The following is a 15,457-nucleotide window of genomic DNA, read 5'->3' as shown; positions in this document are numbered from 1 at the left end:
TAGATTTCTTGTTTCTTATTATACACATTTATCAGGAACTTCCCTCTTAGAACTGTTTTTGCTACATCCCATAACTTTTGGTATGTTGTGCTTCCATTTTCATTTTAGAGGTATTTTTAAATTTCTTTTGATTTCTTCTTTGACCCGTTGGTTGTTCAGGAGCATGTTGTTTAATCTCTACATATTTGTGATTTACTCACTTTATTTCTAGTTTCTTACCATTGTGGTTGGAAAAGATGCTTGATGTGATTTGTCTTAACACTTGTTTTGTGGGGGCGCCTGGGTGGCTCAGTCGGTTGAGTGTCCGACTTTGGCTCAGGTCATGATCTTGCTGTTTGTGAGTTCAAGCCCTGCGTTGGGTTCTGTGCTGACAACTCAGAGCCTGGAGCCTGCTTCAGATTCTGTGTCTCCCCTCTCTCTCCCCCTCCCCTGCTTGTGCTTTCTCTCTCTCTCAAGAATTAATAAACAACAAAAAAAATAGAAGACTTGTTTTGTGGTCTAATATGTGATCTTGGAGAATGTTCCATGTGTGCTTGAGAAAAATGTGCATTTTGTTGTTTGGGCTGGAATGTTCTGTATATATCTGTTAAGTCCATCTGGTCTAATGTGTCAAGGAATATCTTTACCCATCCCTTCACTTTGATCTGTGTTTGTGCTTACATCTGAAGTCTCTGGTAGACAGTATATGCATAGGTCTTTTTTATAATCCAGTCATTCACCCTATGTCTTTTGATTGGAGCTTTTAGTCCATTTACATTTAAAGTAATTATTGGTAGGTATGTCCTTATTGCCGTCTTGTTGTTTTCTGGTGGTTCTTCTCTATTCCTTTCTTTTTCTCTTGCTCACCTCCCTTGTGACTTGATGACTTTCTTTAGTGTTACACAAAAAATATAAAGAAAGGAATCCAAGCATATCTGTTACAGATTTTTGGTTTGTGGTAACCATGAGGTTCATAATAGTACATTCTATGTAGATAGACTACATTTTTATATTTTTGTTATGGGATGAAGTCCATTATATTTCAGCTCACTCATCAATTCTGCTTCATCCATTCTGTTATTGAACCCCTCTAGTGTATTTTTAGTTCAATTATTGTATTCTTTAATTCTATAACTTCTAGTTACTTAAGGTCACCAGCTGCATTAGCCTCTAACAAGAGAGTCAGCTTATATATATTTTTAAATATTTATTTTGAGAGAGGAGTGCAAGCTGGGGAGGGGCAGAGAGAGAGAGAGAGGGAAAGAGAGAATCCCAAGCAGGCTCCATGCCCAGCATGGAGCCTAACACGGGGCTCAATCTCACAATGGCTAGATCATGACCTGAGCTGAAATCAAGAGTCGGATGCTCCACCGACAGAGCCACCCAAGTGTCCCAGTGTATATTTTGAAGCTATGAAGTCAGGCACTGACTTCTGTACTCTAGCTAGGTAAGCCCTAGATGGCATCTTCTTTCAATGCAAGGCTGTTTCTTTACCATTGAAAGTCTATTATTTAGTGTAGCCTTCTTCATTGTCTTAGCTAGAGCTTCTGGGTAATTTGCTGCAGCTCCCATATCAGCACTTGCTGCTTCACCTTGCACTTTCATGGAATTGGAAGTTGGCTCCTTGATCAACCTCTGCTGGCCTCCAACTTTTTTTTTTTTTTTTTTACAGCTTCCTCATCTCTCTCAGCCTGCATAGAACTGGAGAGAGTTGGGGCCTTGTTCTGGATTAGGCTTTGTCATAAGGGAATGTTATGTTATTTGTGTGTTCAATGGACAAGCACTTTCAATTTCCTTCAAGAAAACCTAGCTTTTGGCCTGTCTTGGCTTTTGACAGGATTTGTGTTTGATTTGAAGTGAGCAATGTGTCAGTCTTATTTTCACTTGAACACTTCAGGAGAACATATTTAACGTTTAAGTTTACCCCCCCTTTCTATAGGTGCATTTTGTGGCACCCCAAAACAATTACAATAATGATATCAAAGATCACTGATTACTGTAACAAATATAATAACGAAGTTTGAAATATTCTGAAAGTTACCAAAATGTGACAGGGACACAATTGCTGTTGAAAAGATAGCACTGATAGGCTTACTCAACACAGTGTTGCCACAAATCTTCAATTTATAAGAAACACAATAGCTGTGAAATGTGATAATACAGGAGTATTGCCTGTACTTGAAAGGGAGAAGCCTTGTGAGCACTGGGTATAAATGCTTCTGGGCCCTTTCATCAATACAAACCCAGTTCCAAACTTTATTATGTTCTAAGCTGGTTAATCAGATTGTAGGACATGTTTATCCTCCTCCTTCCAATTATGAAATCTGAGCAACTAGAATAGAATTTGACTATTCATAAATGGCAGTGAGAAAATTCACAACAGAAAAGCACACATTTTATAAAAGGACAATACTGTACATACAAAATTTTGTTCTGAAACTCACCTACTGTAATGAAACATTTACCTTTTGGGGCTCCTCCCTCTGAAATGGTTCAGACCTCTCTTCAGATTCCATTCATTATTTGTATAATTTTAACCTTCTCTAAAACTACTGTGACCTTTAATGATTACTCATTAAACAAAATTCCTCTTCTCTCTAAAAGCACTGCTTTACAATGTCTTGTAATCATATGCTCACCTTTTGGCTGCTTTCATTAAAAAGACCACTTATATAGCTTACAGAGATATAAACTGGGGCTTTTTGTTTGAATAACAATTATAATATTAGTCCTTACTTCATGTGAATTTTCATGTGATTCTAAGTCTAGTTCCCAAAAAAATAAATGTCATTACCTTTTTATTCAGATAATGTTACTTTGATCTGTAAAATGAGCCAGCTTGCTTTTGACTACACATTTAATATGAGAAGACTGAATTTTCTAGAAAAATGGCCAAACGGGTTCAGAATATCTTATGGATCAAGGCAGATTGCTTTTTGGCTTGCTGTGCATGCCTGGTCTCTTATGTGTTAAATGATCTTGGGTTTATTATTAGGTATCCTCTCTCTGCCTTCGTTTCCTCATCTTCGAGTGGGAATGATAGTTACACCTTTATTGCTAGGTGTGGATTGAGTTATTATAGATAAAATAAAAAATCTGGTTTTATACTTTTTGTCTAAGCTTTGTAACACTTAAAAATATAAGTTGATTATTTTAGGCTGTAGGTTATTTCCCAGGATTCCACATAAACCAGAGAAATTTAATTATACAAGCCAAGCATGAAAAAAAAAATCATTTTCATGTGCATTATTGATGCTTAAGACAGTATAAAAAGAGCCACTTTTTATTGTATTTATCTAAGGTTAGCATTATATAATTGTTTGAAATCACTGTCTCCCCCATTTAATATTATCCACAAAAACCAAATACATATGACTTGAGAGATTAGGAGGAAACAGAGAAAATTGTCATTGTCAGATAAAATTGACCACAAATAAGATATTTGATAGGTCTCCAAAATAAATTATTAGTAAATTAAAATTTTAGTTGATACAAAATAGATGTAAAACATTTTCTTAATTATATAAAATATTCATAGTGATTATACCTTTGTGATATGATTTATATTTTTTTTAGATGTTTATATATTATCCTATAATCAGAAATAAAGATGGCCATCCTAAAAGTGGTAATTTTATACAAAAAGTTAATAGTGTACACATACAGAAGCACATTTACTTTTTTTTCCTAAATGTCCTAAATTTTGACCTGTGATTAAATTTGTATTCATGAAATAAATGAATCACTTGACAATTTAAGGTTTTGGTACTGTCCTAAAATAAATGCTGTATTCTTGGGGTGTGCTATTTCTGCTTCTGGCTTATTTTAATATTGAACCTTATATATTTTCATCTGTACATAGCCTTTAGTAGACCATACAATATTATGCCCAAATTTATCTTAGAATCACAGAATGTTGGAGTAATGTACCTTTTAAATGACCTAGTTCAGGAGCACCTGGGTGGCTCAGTTGGTTAAAAGTCCAACTTTGGCTCAGGTCACCCTGTCACAGTGGGTTCAAGTCCCTGCGTGGGGCTTTATGTTGACAGCTCAGAGCCTGCTTCGGATTCTGTGTCTCCCATGCTCTCTCTGCCTCTCAAAAATGAATAAACATTAAAAAAAAAAAACGATCTAGTTCAGGGGTGGAACACAGATGGCTTTGAGTCATTTTTATGCCCACCATACTTTCAAAGCCTGTGTGTGAGGGGATTCATGATGGCAGCACAGGAAGACCTAGAACTCACTTCTTCCCATGAATACCACAAATTTACAGACATAGAGTTTTGGGGTTTGGTTTTGTTTTGTAAAGGACCTGAGAACTAGATGAACTGCACCTCCATGACAAAAGAGATGTATCAAGAGGGGGCAGTGAAGTAGAGAAATGGCCTCACCTGGGAACCCACCCCTGATGTAGTAACCCCACAACCAGTACTCTCCATTGAAGAGTTGAAGGGATTATATCCCACATCAGAAATCACAACCCTGAGGGCCAGCACTGGAGAGGTGAACCCCTAAAATGTCCAGTTTTGAAAATCAATGGAGATTAAGACCAGGAGAATCGTAGAACTGTGGGAAATGGAGATTCTGCTCTTAAACCCACTTGCCCTGATAGCCAGCATCCAAGCAACAGACTGAAACGTTCCTAGACCACACTGAGGCAGACCCACTTACTAATTTTAAAATGGCTACAGGAGAAGCAGGAACCCGTAGGGACATTGCCAGCCAGCACTTCATCCTCACAAAGACACTATTTTTGCAATCTCATCCTAACTTGCTGATGATGGAGCTGACAGTCATCATATTTGGTGCTCATGCTCTAAATAGTAGAATTAATAACTACCCTTCTTAAATTATTCCAAGCTAAAGAGGAAGGAACACTTACTAATTTTACGAGGCCAGCATTGCCGTAATATCAAAATCAGACAAAAACCACAAAATTACATGCCAGTATCTCTGATGAACATAGATGTAAAAATCCTCAACATATGAGCAAAGTTCAACAATACACTAAAAAGACCAAACATCATAACCAAGAGGGATTCATTCCAGGCATGCAGGGATGATTTAATACTCACAAATAAATCGATGTGATACACCATATTAATAAATTGAAGGATAAAAATCATATGATTAAAATAGACAAAAAGCATTTGACATAATTCAACATTCATTTATGATTAAAAACTCAGCAAAACGGGTATGGAGGGACTGTACCTCAACATAATAAACGCCATATATGATAAAATCCATAGGAAACATAATACTCAATGGTGAAAAGCTGAAACCTTTTCCTGTTGATCAAGAAGAAGACAAGGATGCCCACTGTTACCACTTTTATTCAATGTGGTATCGGAAGTCCTAACCACACCAAGTAGACAAGAAATTAAAGGTATCTAAATTATAATGGAGTAAAGCTTTCACTACTTGCAGATGATGTGATACTATATATAAAGACTCCACCAAAAAAACTATTAGACTAAATGAATTCAGTAAAGTTGCAGGATGCAAAATTAATATACAGAAATCTATTACACTTCTATACACTAAATAAAGCAGAAAGAGGGATTAAGAAAACATTCCCGTTTACAATTGAATCAAAAAAGAATACTGTACCTATGAACTTAACCAAGGAAGTAAAAGACCTGTACTCTGAAAACTTTAAGACCTTGAAAGAAATTGAAGACAACAAAAGTAAATAGAAAGACATACTATGCTCATGGAGTGGAAGAATACTGTTAAAATGTCCATACTACCCACAGCGAAAATACCAATAGCATTTTTCAAGAAACGTTCGCAAATAATCCTAAAATTTGTATGAACCACAAAAGATCCCAGATAGCCAAGTCAACCTTAAGAAAGAAGAACAAAGCTGGAGTGTCGTGATCTCTGATTTAAAACTATACTACAAAGCTATAGTAATCAAAACAGTATGGTATTGGCACAAAGACACATAGATCAATAGAACAGAATAGATAGCCTAGAAATAAACCCACACTACATGGTCAATTATGACAAAGAAGACAAGATCACACAGTGGCAAAAAGACAGCCTCTTCAATAAATAGTGTTGTGGATACTGGACAGCTACATGCAAAAGAAGCTGGAGCACATTCTTATACCATATACAAAAATCAACTCAAAATGGATTAAAGAATGTAAGACCTAAAACCATAAAACTACAAGAAAACTTAGGTAGTGTAAGCTCTGTGATGTCAGTCTTAGCAATTTTTGTTTTTGATCAGTCTCCTCTGGCAAGGGCAACGAAAGCAAAATTAACAGGGGCACCTGGGTGCCTCAGTTGGTTAAGCATCTGACTCTTGATCTCAGCTCATGTCTTGATCTCAGAGTCATGAATTCAAGCCCCGTATCAGGCCCTTCACTGGACTCCACACTGGGTGTGAAGCTTACTTTAAAAAAAGCAAAATAAACAAATGGGACTACATCAAGCTAAAAAGCTTTCACACAGCAAAATAAACCCAACAAAACGAAAAGACAACCTACTGAATGGGAGAAGATATTTGGAAATGATGTATCTTTTTTTTTTTTAATTAAAACATTTTATTTTTGAGGGAGAGAGAGAGTATAAGTGGCTAAGGGCAGAAGGAGAGGGAGACACAGAATCTGAAGCAGGCTATAGGCTCTGAGTTGTCAGCACAGAGCCCTACACAGGGCTCCAACTCACAAACCGTGCAATCATGACCTGAGCGGAAGTTGGATGCTCAAAGAACTGAACCACCCAGGCACCCCTGGAAATGATATATCTGATAAAGGGTTGATATCTAAAATATATAAACAACTCCTACAACTCAATAACAACACAGAAAAAACCCATTTAAAAAATAGGCACATGACCTGTGTAGACATTTTTCCAAAGAAGACCTATACATGGCCAACAGATACATGAAAAAATGTTCAACATCACTCATCATCAGGGAAATGCAAATCAAAACCACAAATGCAATACCACTTCACACCTGCCTGGATGGCTAGTATCAGAAAGACAAGAATAACAAGTATTGGTGAGGGTGTACACTGTTGGTGGGAATGTAAATTGTTGCAGCTACTATAGAAAACAATATGGAGGTTCCTTAAAAAAATTACAAATAGAACTATATCATCCAACAAGTCCACTTCTGGGTATTTATCTGAAGAAAATGAGAATACTAATTCAAAAAGATATATGGACCCCTATGTTCACTGCAGCTTTACAACAGCAACCTAAGTGTCTATCCATAAGTGAATGGATAAAGATGTAGTATATATATACACAGTGGACTTTTAATCATAGAAAAGAATGAAATTTCACCATTTGTGACAACATGGATGGACCTAGAAGATACTATGCTAAGTGAAATAAGTCAGACAGCAAATGGGAAATGCCATATGATTTCACTTACATGTGGAATCAAGACAAGACAAGAAAACAGAAACAGACTGCTAAAAACACAGAACTGGTAGTTGCCAGAGGGCAGGAGGACAGATGAAACAGGTGAAGGGGATTAATAGATACAACTTCCACTTATAAAATAAGCCATGGGGATGTAGTGTATAGCATAAGGGAATATTGTCAATAATATTAGAATGACTTTCGTGAAAGATGGTAACTAGACCTATCATGATCATTTTGTAATGTACAAAAGTTTCAAATCGCTATTGTACAAAATAAGAGTGATAGAAAACAAAACCAAAAGCGTCAGAAATATCCTGGTAAAATGAAGTGAAGGATTAAAGTAAAATCTCACAAATAAGAATAAAGTCCACTGAACAAGTGTGGGATTTCTTAGCTGCACATTGGAAGCTGTAGGACCATGGAATACTACCTAGATTTATGAAGTGGAAAAAAATAGCTACAACCTGAGACTGAAATATCATTATGGTAACATTTACCAGTCAGGGTAAAGGAAAGCTATTCACAGAGCTGTACAATTTTATAGACTATTTCCCATGTGTCTCATGTATGGAAAATTTGCAGAAAGGACTACTCAATTACAAAATAAATCAGAACAGCAACTTCAAAATCAGGGAAGATGGAGAAAAAATAGTAATGAGCAATGAATCTTGCAGTGTATGTATAATTAAGTCTGAGTGGACGATGATCTAGTGACTAGGAATTGGTAATGTAAATGCTGAATTTTTTTTAAAAAGCCTTTGTAAATAAAGTATATAACTATAAAACAAGCAGCTTTAGTGCCCTGAGTCTTATTTTTAACCAGATTCATAGATTTATGTTAATGCCATGCTATCATGGGACATCTGGCAATACAATCCCCAGTCTAGTCCAACTCCCTCTATTTGCCCCTTTGGATAATGGCCTGGTTCCCTTCCTTGATGCCATATATTTACTGTCAGTGACTTGTAGTACCTGCAAATAAATAGGATTGTGAGAAAAGCACTTACTGGTTAAGTTTAAACGTTGAAAAAATAGTCAATAGGATTAGGGGTAGTCTCCTTACGGGATAGATTAACCAGTGAATTTGAGGCGGAGATTTGATATACAAAAATTGTAATAACTACTATTTGTTTATATGTCTGGGACTTAGTTAGATATGTTATATATGTTATCTCATATGATGCTTAGATAGCCTGTAAAGTACAGGTTAGTATTATCCTGCTTTTCAGGTGAGGAACCTAACGCTTACAAAGAGTAACTTGTCCAGGTCTCACAGCTAGTAATTGGGTCAGGTTGCCTTTTTGTGTTTTCAGTATTTCCCCCCAAACAAATATTAAAGATTTGAACTACTAGTCCTGGTGTCTTTCAGGAGTATAGTCTATGTTAGGAAATAACCTAACACAATTTCTTCACTAGCCTGAGCTTTCTACTAGGGACAATGTGTAATTACAACATTCAGTGAATATCTGTGTACTAAACTTTGGGGGTGGAGAGGGAGTTGAAGGTCTGGTGGAAGGAGACCTCAAACACAACCATGAGAAAACAAAGCATTCATCTGTAAAGTGTTTAACTACTGAAAGCCTATAATAGCCTAACATAGCACATACCATTAACGATGATGGGGTTTCACATCTCACTGATGAGAAACTTCATAATTGGGCATGGAAAATGTTATGTGACATTTTTAAGGGAAGATTATTTGGTTTAAGTGGGAAATGGGAAATCTCTCATGCTTTGTTTTTCCTTCTAAAATGTCATAGCTGGGGGTGCCTGGGTGGCTCAGTCAGTTAAGTGTTCGACTTCAGCCCAGGTCATGATCTCACGGTTTGTGAGTTCGAGCCCCACATTGGGATCTGTGCTGACAGCTCAGAGCCTGGAGCCTGCTTCGGATTCAGTGTCTTCCTGTCTATCTGCCCCTCTCCTGCTCCTGCTGTGTCTCTCAAAAATAAATAAATGCTAAAAAAAAGAAAAGAAAAGAAAAAAAAAAAAGAAAAGGTCATAGCTGAAAACATAACTAACTCCCCAGGCTTGAAAAGATTCTTGGGTTCTGACTGACCATTTTACAGAGGATCCAGAATGAACACTGTAACTTGACTTATTTCTCATTTCTTGTCATGAAATATATAGGCTTTAGGTCCTTTGAACCAACAAATCTGGTTTTGGTTTTTGGGTCATTATGTTAATAGCATCCAGACATTGGTTCTTTTGATATTTCCCATCTTTTGATCATACTGATTTTTAATATGTCTTTTATTTTCAGAAGGAGTTTTGGAACACCTACACAAAAGCCCAACAAGGAGAGAGTAACCGAGGAAGTGACTGGTTTCAGTTTTACCTTACCTTTCCATTAATCTTTGGCCTCTTCATTATCCTTCTTGTCATTTTCCTAATTTGGAGATGCTTCCTCAGAAACAAAACTCGCAGACAGACAGTAACTGAAGGCCACATTCCTTTCCCTCAGCACCTTAATATTATCACTCCGCCTCCCCCACCAGATGAAGTGTTTGATAGCAGTGGATTGTCACCAGGCTTCCTGGAATATGTAGTTGGGCGCTCAGATTCTGTCTCCACTCGCCTATCCAACTGCGATCCTCCACCCACCTATGAGGAAGCCACTGGCCAGGTGACCCTCCGGAGGAGTGAAACAGAACCTCATTTAGACCCACCCCCAGAGTATGAGGACATCATCAATTCCAACTCAGCCAGTGCCATTGCCATGGTGCCTGTGGTCACCACCATCAAATGAAACTGTAACCTTTTTACTATAATCATTTTTAAAATACTAATGAAAGAACTTTCTAGCACTTTACCACTACATAAATGTGCATTGACTTATTGTATTGGACTCTGACAGCATACCACTTCACATTTTCTGATTTTATTTTCATTAGATTTGTTTCCGACTATAAAATCATTATCCATGCTCATTTTTGCTAATCAAAATATGTGAAGAGGGAAAAACATATTAGTGGAGGTCTTTATGTGATGTGATGAGGTACACATATGTGTGTATGTATTTCTATGCATACATATGCGTAGGCACATCAGCCCAGTATATGTGCAAGTGTCTTAAAAAGCCATTAACTTCTGTCTAAATCACCTATAAAGAGAACATTACTCACCAAAATAAGGGGGGGGGGGGACAGCAACAACTTGTACCATAGCCAGCCACATGCTGTTGAATTTTGAAAATAAGATGAACTTAGTATGTTTTCTAATTCTGATTCTTACTGGCTTTGGTTAACCTCCTTTTTCTTCAGCTACCTTAAAAAATGCATGTAATCCACCTTGATTTTAGAAACATCTCAAAAGGAGAGAGGGAAGGCACAATAAATGATAATTTACTTATAGTATATAGCAAGAATACCATTGGTCATTAGTGGCATTTGGGTAGTTTGGAGGAATGATTTTGTTATTGTTGACTGCCTTCCCCTTAACTCCTAAAATTAAACACTGTTTGCTTGGTGTCTGAATAGCTCATGCTATTTGTATTAACATCTTGGTTAAATACAGAGAGGATCTCCTGGCAGCAGGATAGTTTCTAAAGTAGTTACATGTATTAATGACAGGGAAGAGATACAGATTTCTCATTTGCTCATTTGTGACCATAATTATTTTCTTTTTGCTGTTTCAGTGCCTTTTACTCTACTGTCTACTCCTTCTCTTACCACCACAGAATTTGTAAGAACCCAAGAATTTAGTAAAAATCTTGAAATTATCTTCTTAGTTTTTATATAGACTGAAGTCTTTGCTTCAAGATGATTAGGAGGCATTTTCCATTAAATTAAGAACTATGATTTTTGTATTGCTCTCCAGTTGGAGGAAGATTGCAAAGTCTGTTGTGCCAGGTGCACATAGTTTCACATATTTTCATTGTTGCTATTTCATTTTGTATTTTCGTCAAATTTTTTAAAGTGCAGGATATTTACTTTGCTCTTGGAGTAAAGGGAACAGGCTGTGAATGAACTGCCAACAGAAACTGGCGCAGAAAGGAAAAGAGGGCTGTTCCATTAATATAGGCACTGATGGAAAATTCATTCTGTTGGTCAGGGAAATATCTCTGCCACTCCCAAGCCCCCTTAGTGTTGGATAAAATGGTTAATGAGGCAGAAGGAGTACAGGTTTTGTAAGTGTCAGTCATATCCTGCTGCCTCCATCTCCATCCCTACAGACAGCCCCCCTCCAGTCCTTCCCTGGAACCCAAGGAAGGAGGAATGCTGGGGGGAAACCCTGAACCAGGAGTCAGATGACCCGAATTCTAATCCTGTTCTCTAAAAAAGGTACTTGCCCTGGTACCGTGGGAAAGACCCATATCTACACCTCAGATTCTTGAACTCTGAAACGGATAATGTCATTTATCCTGCCCTTCTCCAGGGGCTTTAAAAGGATCTAATGAGATGGTGTGTATGAAAATAATTCTTTAGATGTGAAGAGCTGTCTGCGTGTAAGGTCATAACATTGCTCTTATTGTGCTTAAGGGAGAATTTTCTCCCTGTTTCCCTAAAATTTATCAGAGGCTTCACATAGTGAGAAGTAGAGTAGACTGCTCCATAAATGGCTAACGTGTTCCTGATCCGAGTATCTTGCTGTTAAACTTCTGTCACTCTGGTCTATCCCAGTGCTGTGCCAATTTAAGAGACGACAGCCAGCTTATCACAAACAGGATTAAGAAGATATTGGAAAGGAAACTAAGATGTATGTGTTTAAGATGTATGTAGTTAATAGGTTTCATATCTTTCCTGAACTAAGAATTAATAAATCTTGACCCTCATCTCAGTAGAAATGACAATATTAATTTGAATTTGGCCATGAGCACATGGTAACTTTTGGCTTCTAGTTGTAGCTGAAAGTGGGAGTGTTTGATCCAGTGACGTGTGTGTGTGTGTGTGTGTGTGTGTGTGTGTGTGTGTGTGTGGCTATTTTGGCTCTTTTTTAAAGGAAAATTAAGGTTCCTTTTTTATGGGCTTTTTTTTTTTTTTTGATTATTAACATTAGGCCTTACATTAAACCAGCAGTTTTTAAAGTGTGGCTGGCCCATGAACCCCTGGGAGCCCTTGAGAGAATTTTAGGACATCTGTGAGATCAAAACTATTTTCATAATAATACACAGGCATTAGTTGTCTTTTCACTCTCTCAAAAAGAAGTTGAAAATGCAAAACAATGCCATTTCCCACAAATCTTTTTTTCTGTTTTAGGAAATATAGCTATTTTCTTAAAAATGTTATTTATGTTAGCATGTAATAGACTTTCATTTTTAAATAAATGCTTACAGTTTTTTTTAGTTTTATTTTCTAATATGGCAAATATTGATGGATATAAACTCTATAAACAAAAGCATCCCGATCTCTAATAAATTTTAAAGAGTATAAAGGGGTCTGGAGACCCAAAGTTTTAGAATTACAGGGTCAAAGGAGCAGGATGTTCTATTACTATGTATATACTTGCAACTTTATCTTACATTTTAAAGTCTTGATATTGGATTTAATGCTGCCTCTTAATGATACCTGAATTGCAGTATAAGAATGGATATTGATTCTTGAAGCAGAAGCCAAACACTTAATCAGTTGATACAGCTTTTTGGCCTGTTGGTCCAAGACAACACACTACTCTGTAGTGATACTGATACTAGCCACAGATCTCTGGCAGCATTCGTGTGATAAAGACAGGATAACAAAATACCACTTTCTTCAAGAAACATTTCTTAGTTCGTTTTGCTTGATTTTGATTTGGGTTTTACATTTTTCAAAACCCTTTTGCTACCCCTTCTGGTTTTATAAACTGAGTTTCTTAACATTTGTTATAATTAAAGGGGCTTGTCTGGAATAATATTTTTTATGCTTTTGCCTTTCTTACACGATTGATATTACATTCACCTTTGGTCGTTTTTAATAAAGGTTTATTTTTGCAGATATATTTAGTACCTTTCTTAAGCAGTAATTAAGTTGAATCAACCAGTTTGCATTTAAATGAGAGAATGGGCTTCATAGTCTTCCAATGGAATGATTTCCAGGCCTCCATGATGCAGTGGTTGTGTATGGGATCCCAGAACTGGCACTTTCTGCCTTTCTGCTTGGAATGTCACAATGAATTATATGTGTTTAAAGTAAATTCAAGGATTTCTTTTTTTCTTATTGACCAGTACAAATACAAATGTTGTGTTTGATTCATTGTTAATGATGACTTCAAGATTGATGATGTGATACAATAACTGTGGAGGTAGCTTTAACTTGGTTCTGTGTAAATAGCATGTGTTTTATTATAATTCACATTTTTAAACACTTGGTTTACATTAAATTATGATATTTAACTATTTTTATGTTTATACTAGGTAAGGTTTTTCTTATGTTTCTGTGTTTTTGGTATGCTAAATAAAGCTATTTTTAAACCCAAGAGATTTGTTTTCTGCCATGTATTAATTCTGTTACGGTAAGGTGATAACATGCTGCATAAGCTTTTATTAATTGTGGTCTTTTTAACAAGGGAAGATTATTGTTTCTTTTTTCTTACATATTTAAGAAATATTGTTCAGTAATCCTAAATTGGAGAATACCTCAGGGTATTCTCAGCAGAAGAAAAAACTCTGTACTAACTTTTGAATGATGTTGGCATGATGCAAAATGGGAACACTTGCTCCAGAGGGCCCTCCCTGCTGTAGTGTAGTGTGTCAAGTCTTGGGTATTGTGTTGTCTGCAGATACCAAGGAGCTGGGTTTTTTTTCCTCTTTAACAGCTTATATTTGACATTTGAGAATATGAGAAAGGAAAGCACAAGATGGAAACATTTGTGACCACAGGGCATCTTCCTAAGTGTAGTTACCTCAAAGACTAAAAAGGTGATGTGATAGGTCATTGACCAAGCAAATGTAAATATGACTTGATCTTTATGGTATAAAAATTAAAATGATTTACTTACCATCTATACCTACAATTTCTCCTTGAATGTAAGTCTGAGTATCCATTTTGTAAGTCTAAATCCCCAAAGAGTTGTCTAAAACATAACAGGGTACTTTTTAAAAACTATATAGCAATTTCTAAAAATTATATAACATACAGATTAATAATACATCATGAAACCCAACACCGAGATCAAGATACTTCTAGCACCCTAGAAGGCTCCGTCATATACCTCTCCTTCAACATAACACTATTCTCACATCTATCATAAGAGATCAGGTTTTTAAATTTCATACTTGGCTGTGGCCATATGGACTTGGCTCTCTTCCTTTTTTAAATTCTTATTTCAGAAAACTTCAAGGTAGAAGTTCCAGAGCTGCTCTTCCATCCTTCTCCTTGAACCTACTCCTCTTCTAAACCTTTTCTACACACCTGAAGCTCTTTGAGGGCAAGAATTATGTTTAATCCCTTTAATTCTCTTCCTCCAAAACATCAAATACCTTAAAGTGAGGGCTTTTTTAATATCAGTTTTCTGTCTTCATGCTTGTGTTTCTGCTGTAGTTCTTATCACCTACCATTTCCTTAAACTTTGTATGATGACATTTTGTTCTCATTTTATCTATATATCTATATCCAATCTATATCTCTATATTTTTTTACTTCAAAATCTGTGATCTGGTCCCACAGGCCTATCTGATTTTATTTCCTTCCATAGCTCAGGTAATAGATATTTACAAAGTGCCTACTTTGTGTGAAACTAGGGTCATAAGAAAATAATGGTGCTTATAGATGTCATCCCTGGGATTTTGCAGCAGGCCAAGTCTGGGATAAATTTGTAATTTAATTTAGTGTAATCCTAATTCCACTCCAGCTCACAGAGATTCTTTTTCCACAAAGTCCCACTGTGTTTATAATCAATCATTTTTATCATGGTCCTGCATATTAGTCTATGTTGTTATTTTTATAAGTTTTTAGCAGTGGTAGCTAACTTTGAAAAAAATTCATAGAACCCTAATATGTTAAATTGATCACTCTCTCAAAAATAAATATTTAAAAAAGGGGGGGGGCACCTGGGTGGCTCAGTCGGTTGAGCATCCCACTTTGGCTCAGGTCATGATCTTATGGTTTGTGGGGTTGAGCCCCACAACGGGCTCTGTGCTGACAGCTCAGAGACTTGAGCCTGCTTCAGATTCTGT

General features: G+C 36.5%; 1 protein-coding gene across 3 annotated transcripts in view; it reads left to right on the top strand.

Moving 5' to 3' along the window:
- The window catches only part of PRRG1 (proline rich and Gla domain 1), a 315,720-nt gene extending 301,962 nt beyond the window's left edge, over positions 1–13,758 (top strand). For all 3 annotated transcript variants that reach the window (XM_053891723.1, XM_019438453.2, XM_019438454.2), the window contains exon 4: positions 9,629–13,758. In XM_053891723.1, coding sequence (XP_053747698.1) covers positions 9,629–10,114 — 486 coding nt within the window. In that variant the 3' untranslated portion in view covers positions 10,115–13,758. The remainder of the gene's footprint in view (positions 1–9,628) is intronic.
- Positions 13,759–15,457: the final 1,699 nt, after the last annotated feature.

Source organism: Panthera pardus, unplaced genomic scaffold (assembly GCF_024362965.1).
Source record: "Panthera pardus isolate Hobbes unplaced genomic scaffold, ASM2436296v1 HiC_scaffold_27, whole genome shotgun sequence".
Classification (NCBI taxonomy): domain Eukaryota; kingdom Metazoa; phylum Chordata; class Mammalia; order Carnivora; family Felidae; genus Panthera; species Panthera pardus.
The sequence above is the reverse complement of the archived record's forward strand: the minus strand, read 5'-3'. Positions and strand labels throughout refer to the sequence as shown.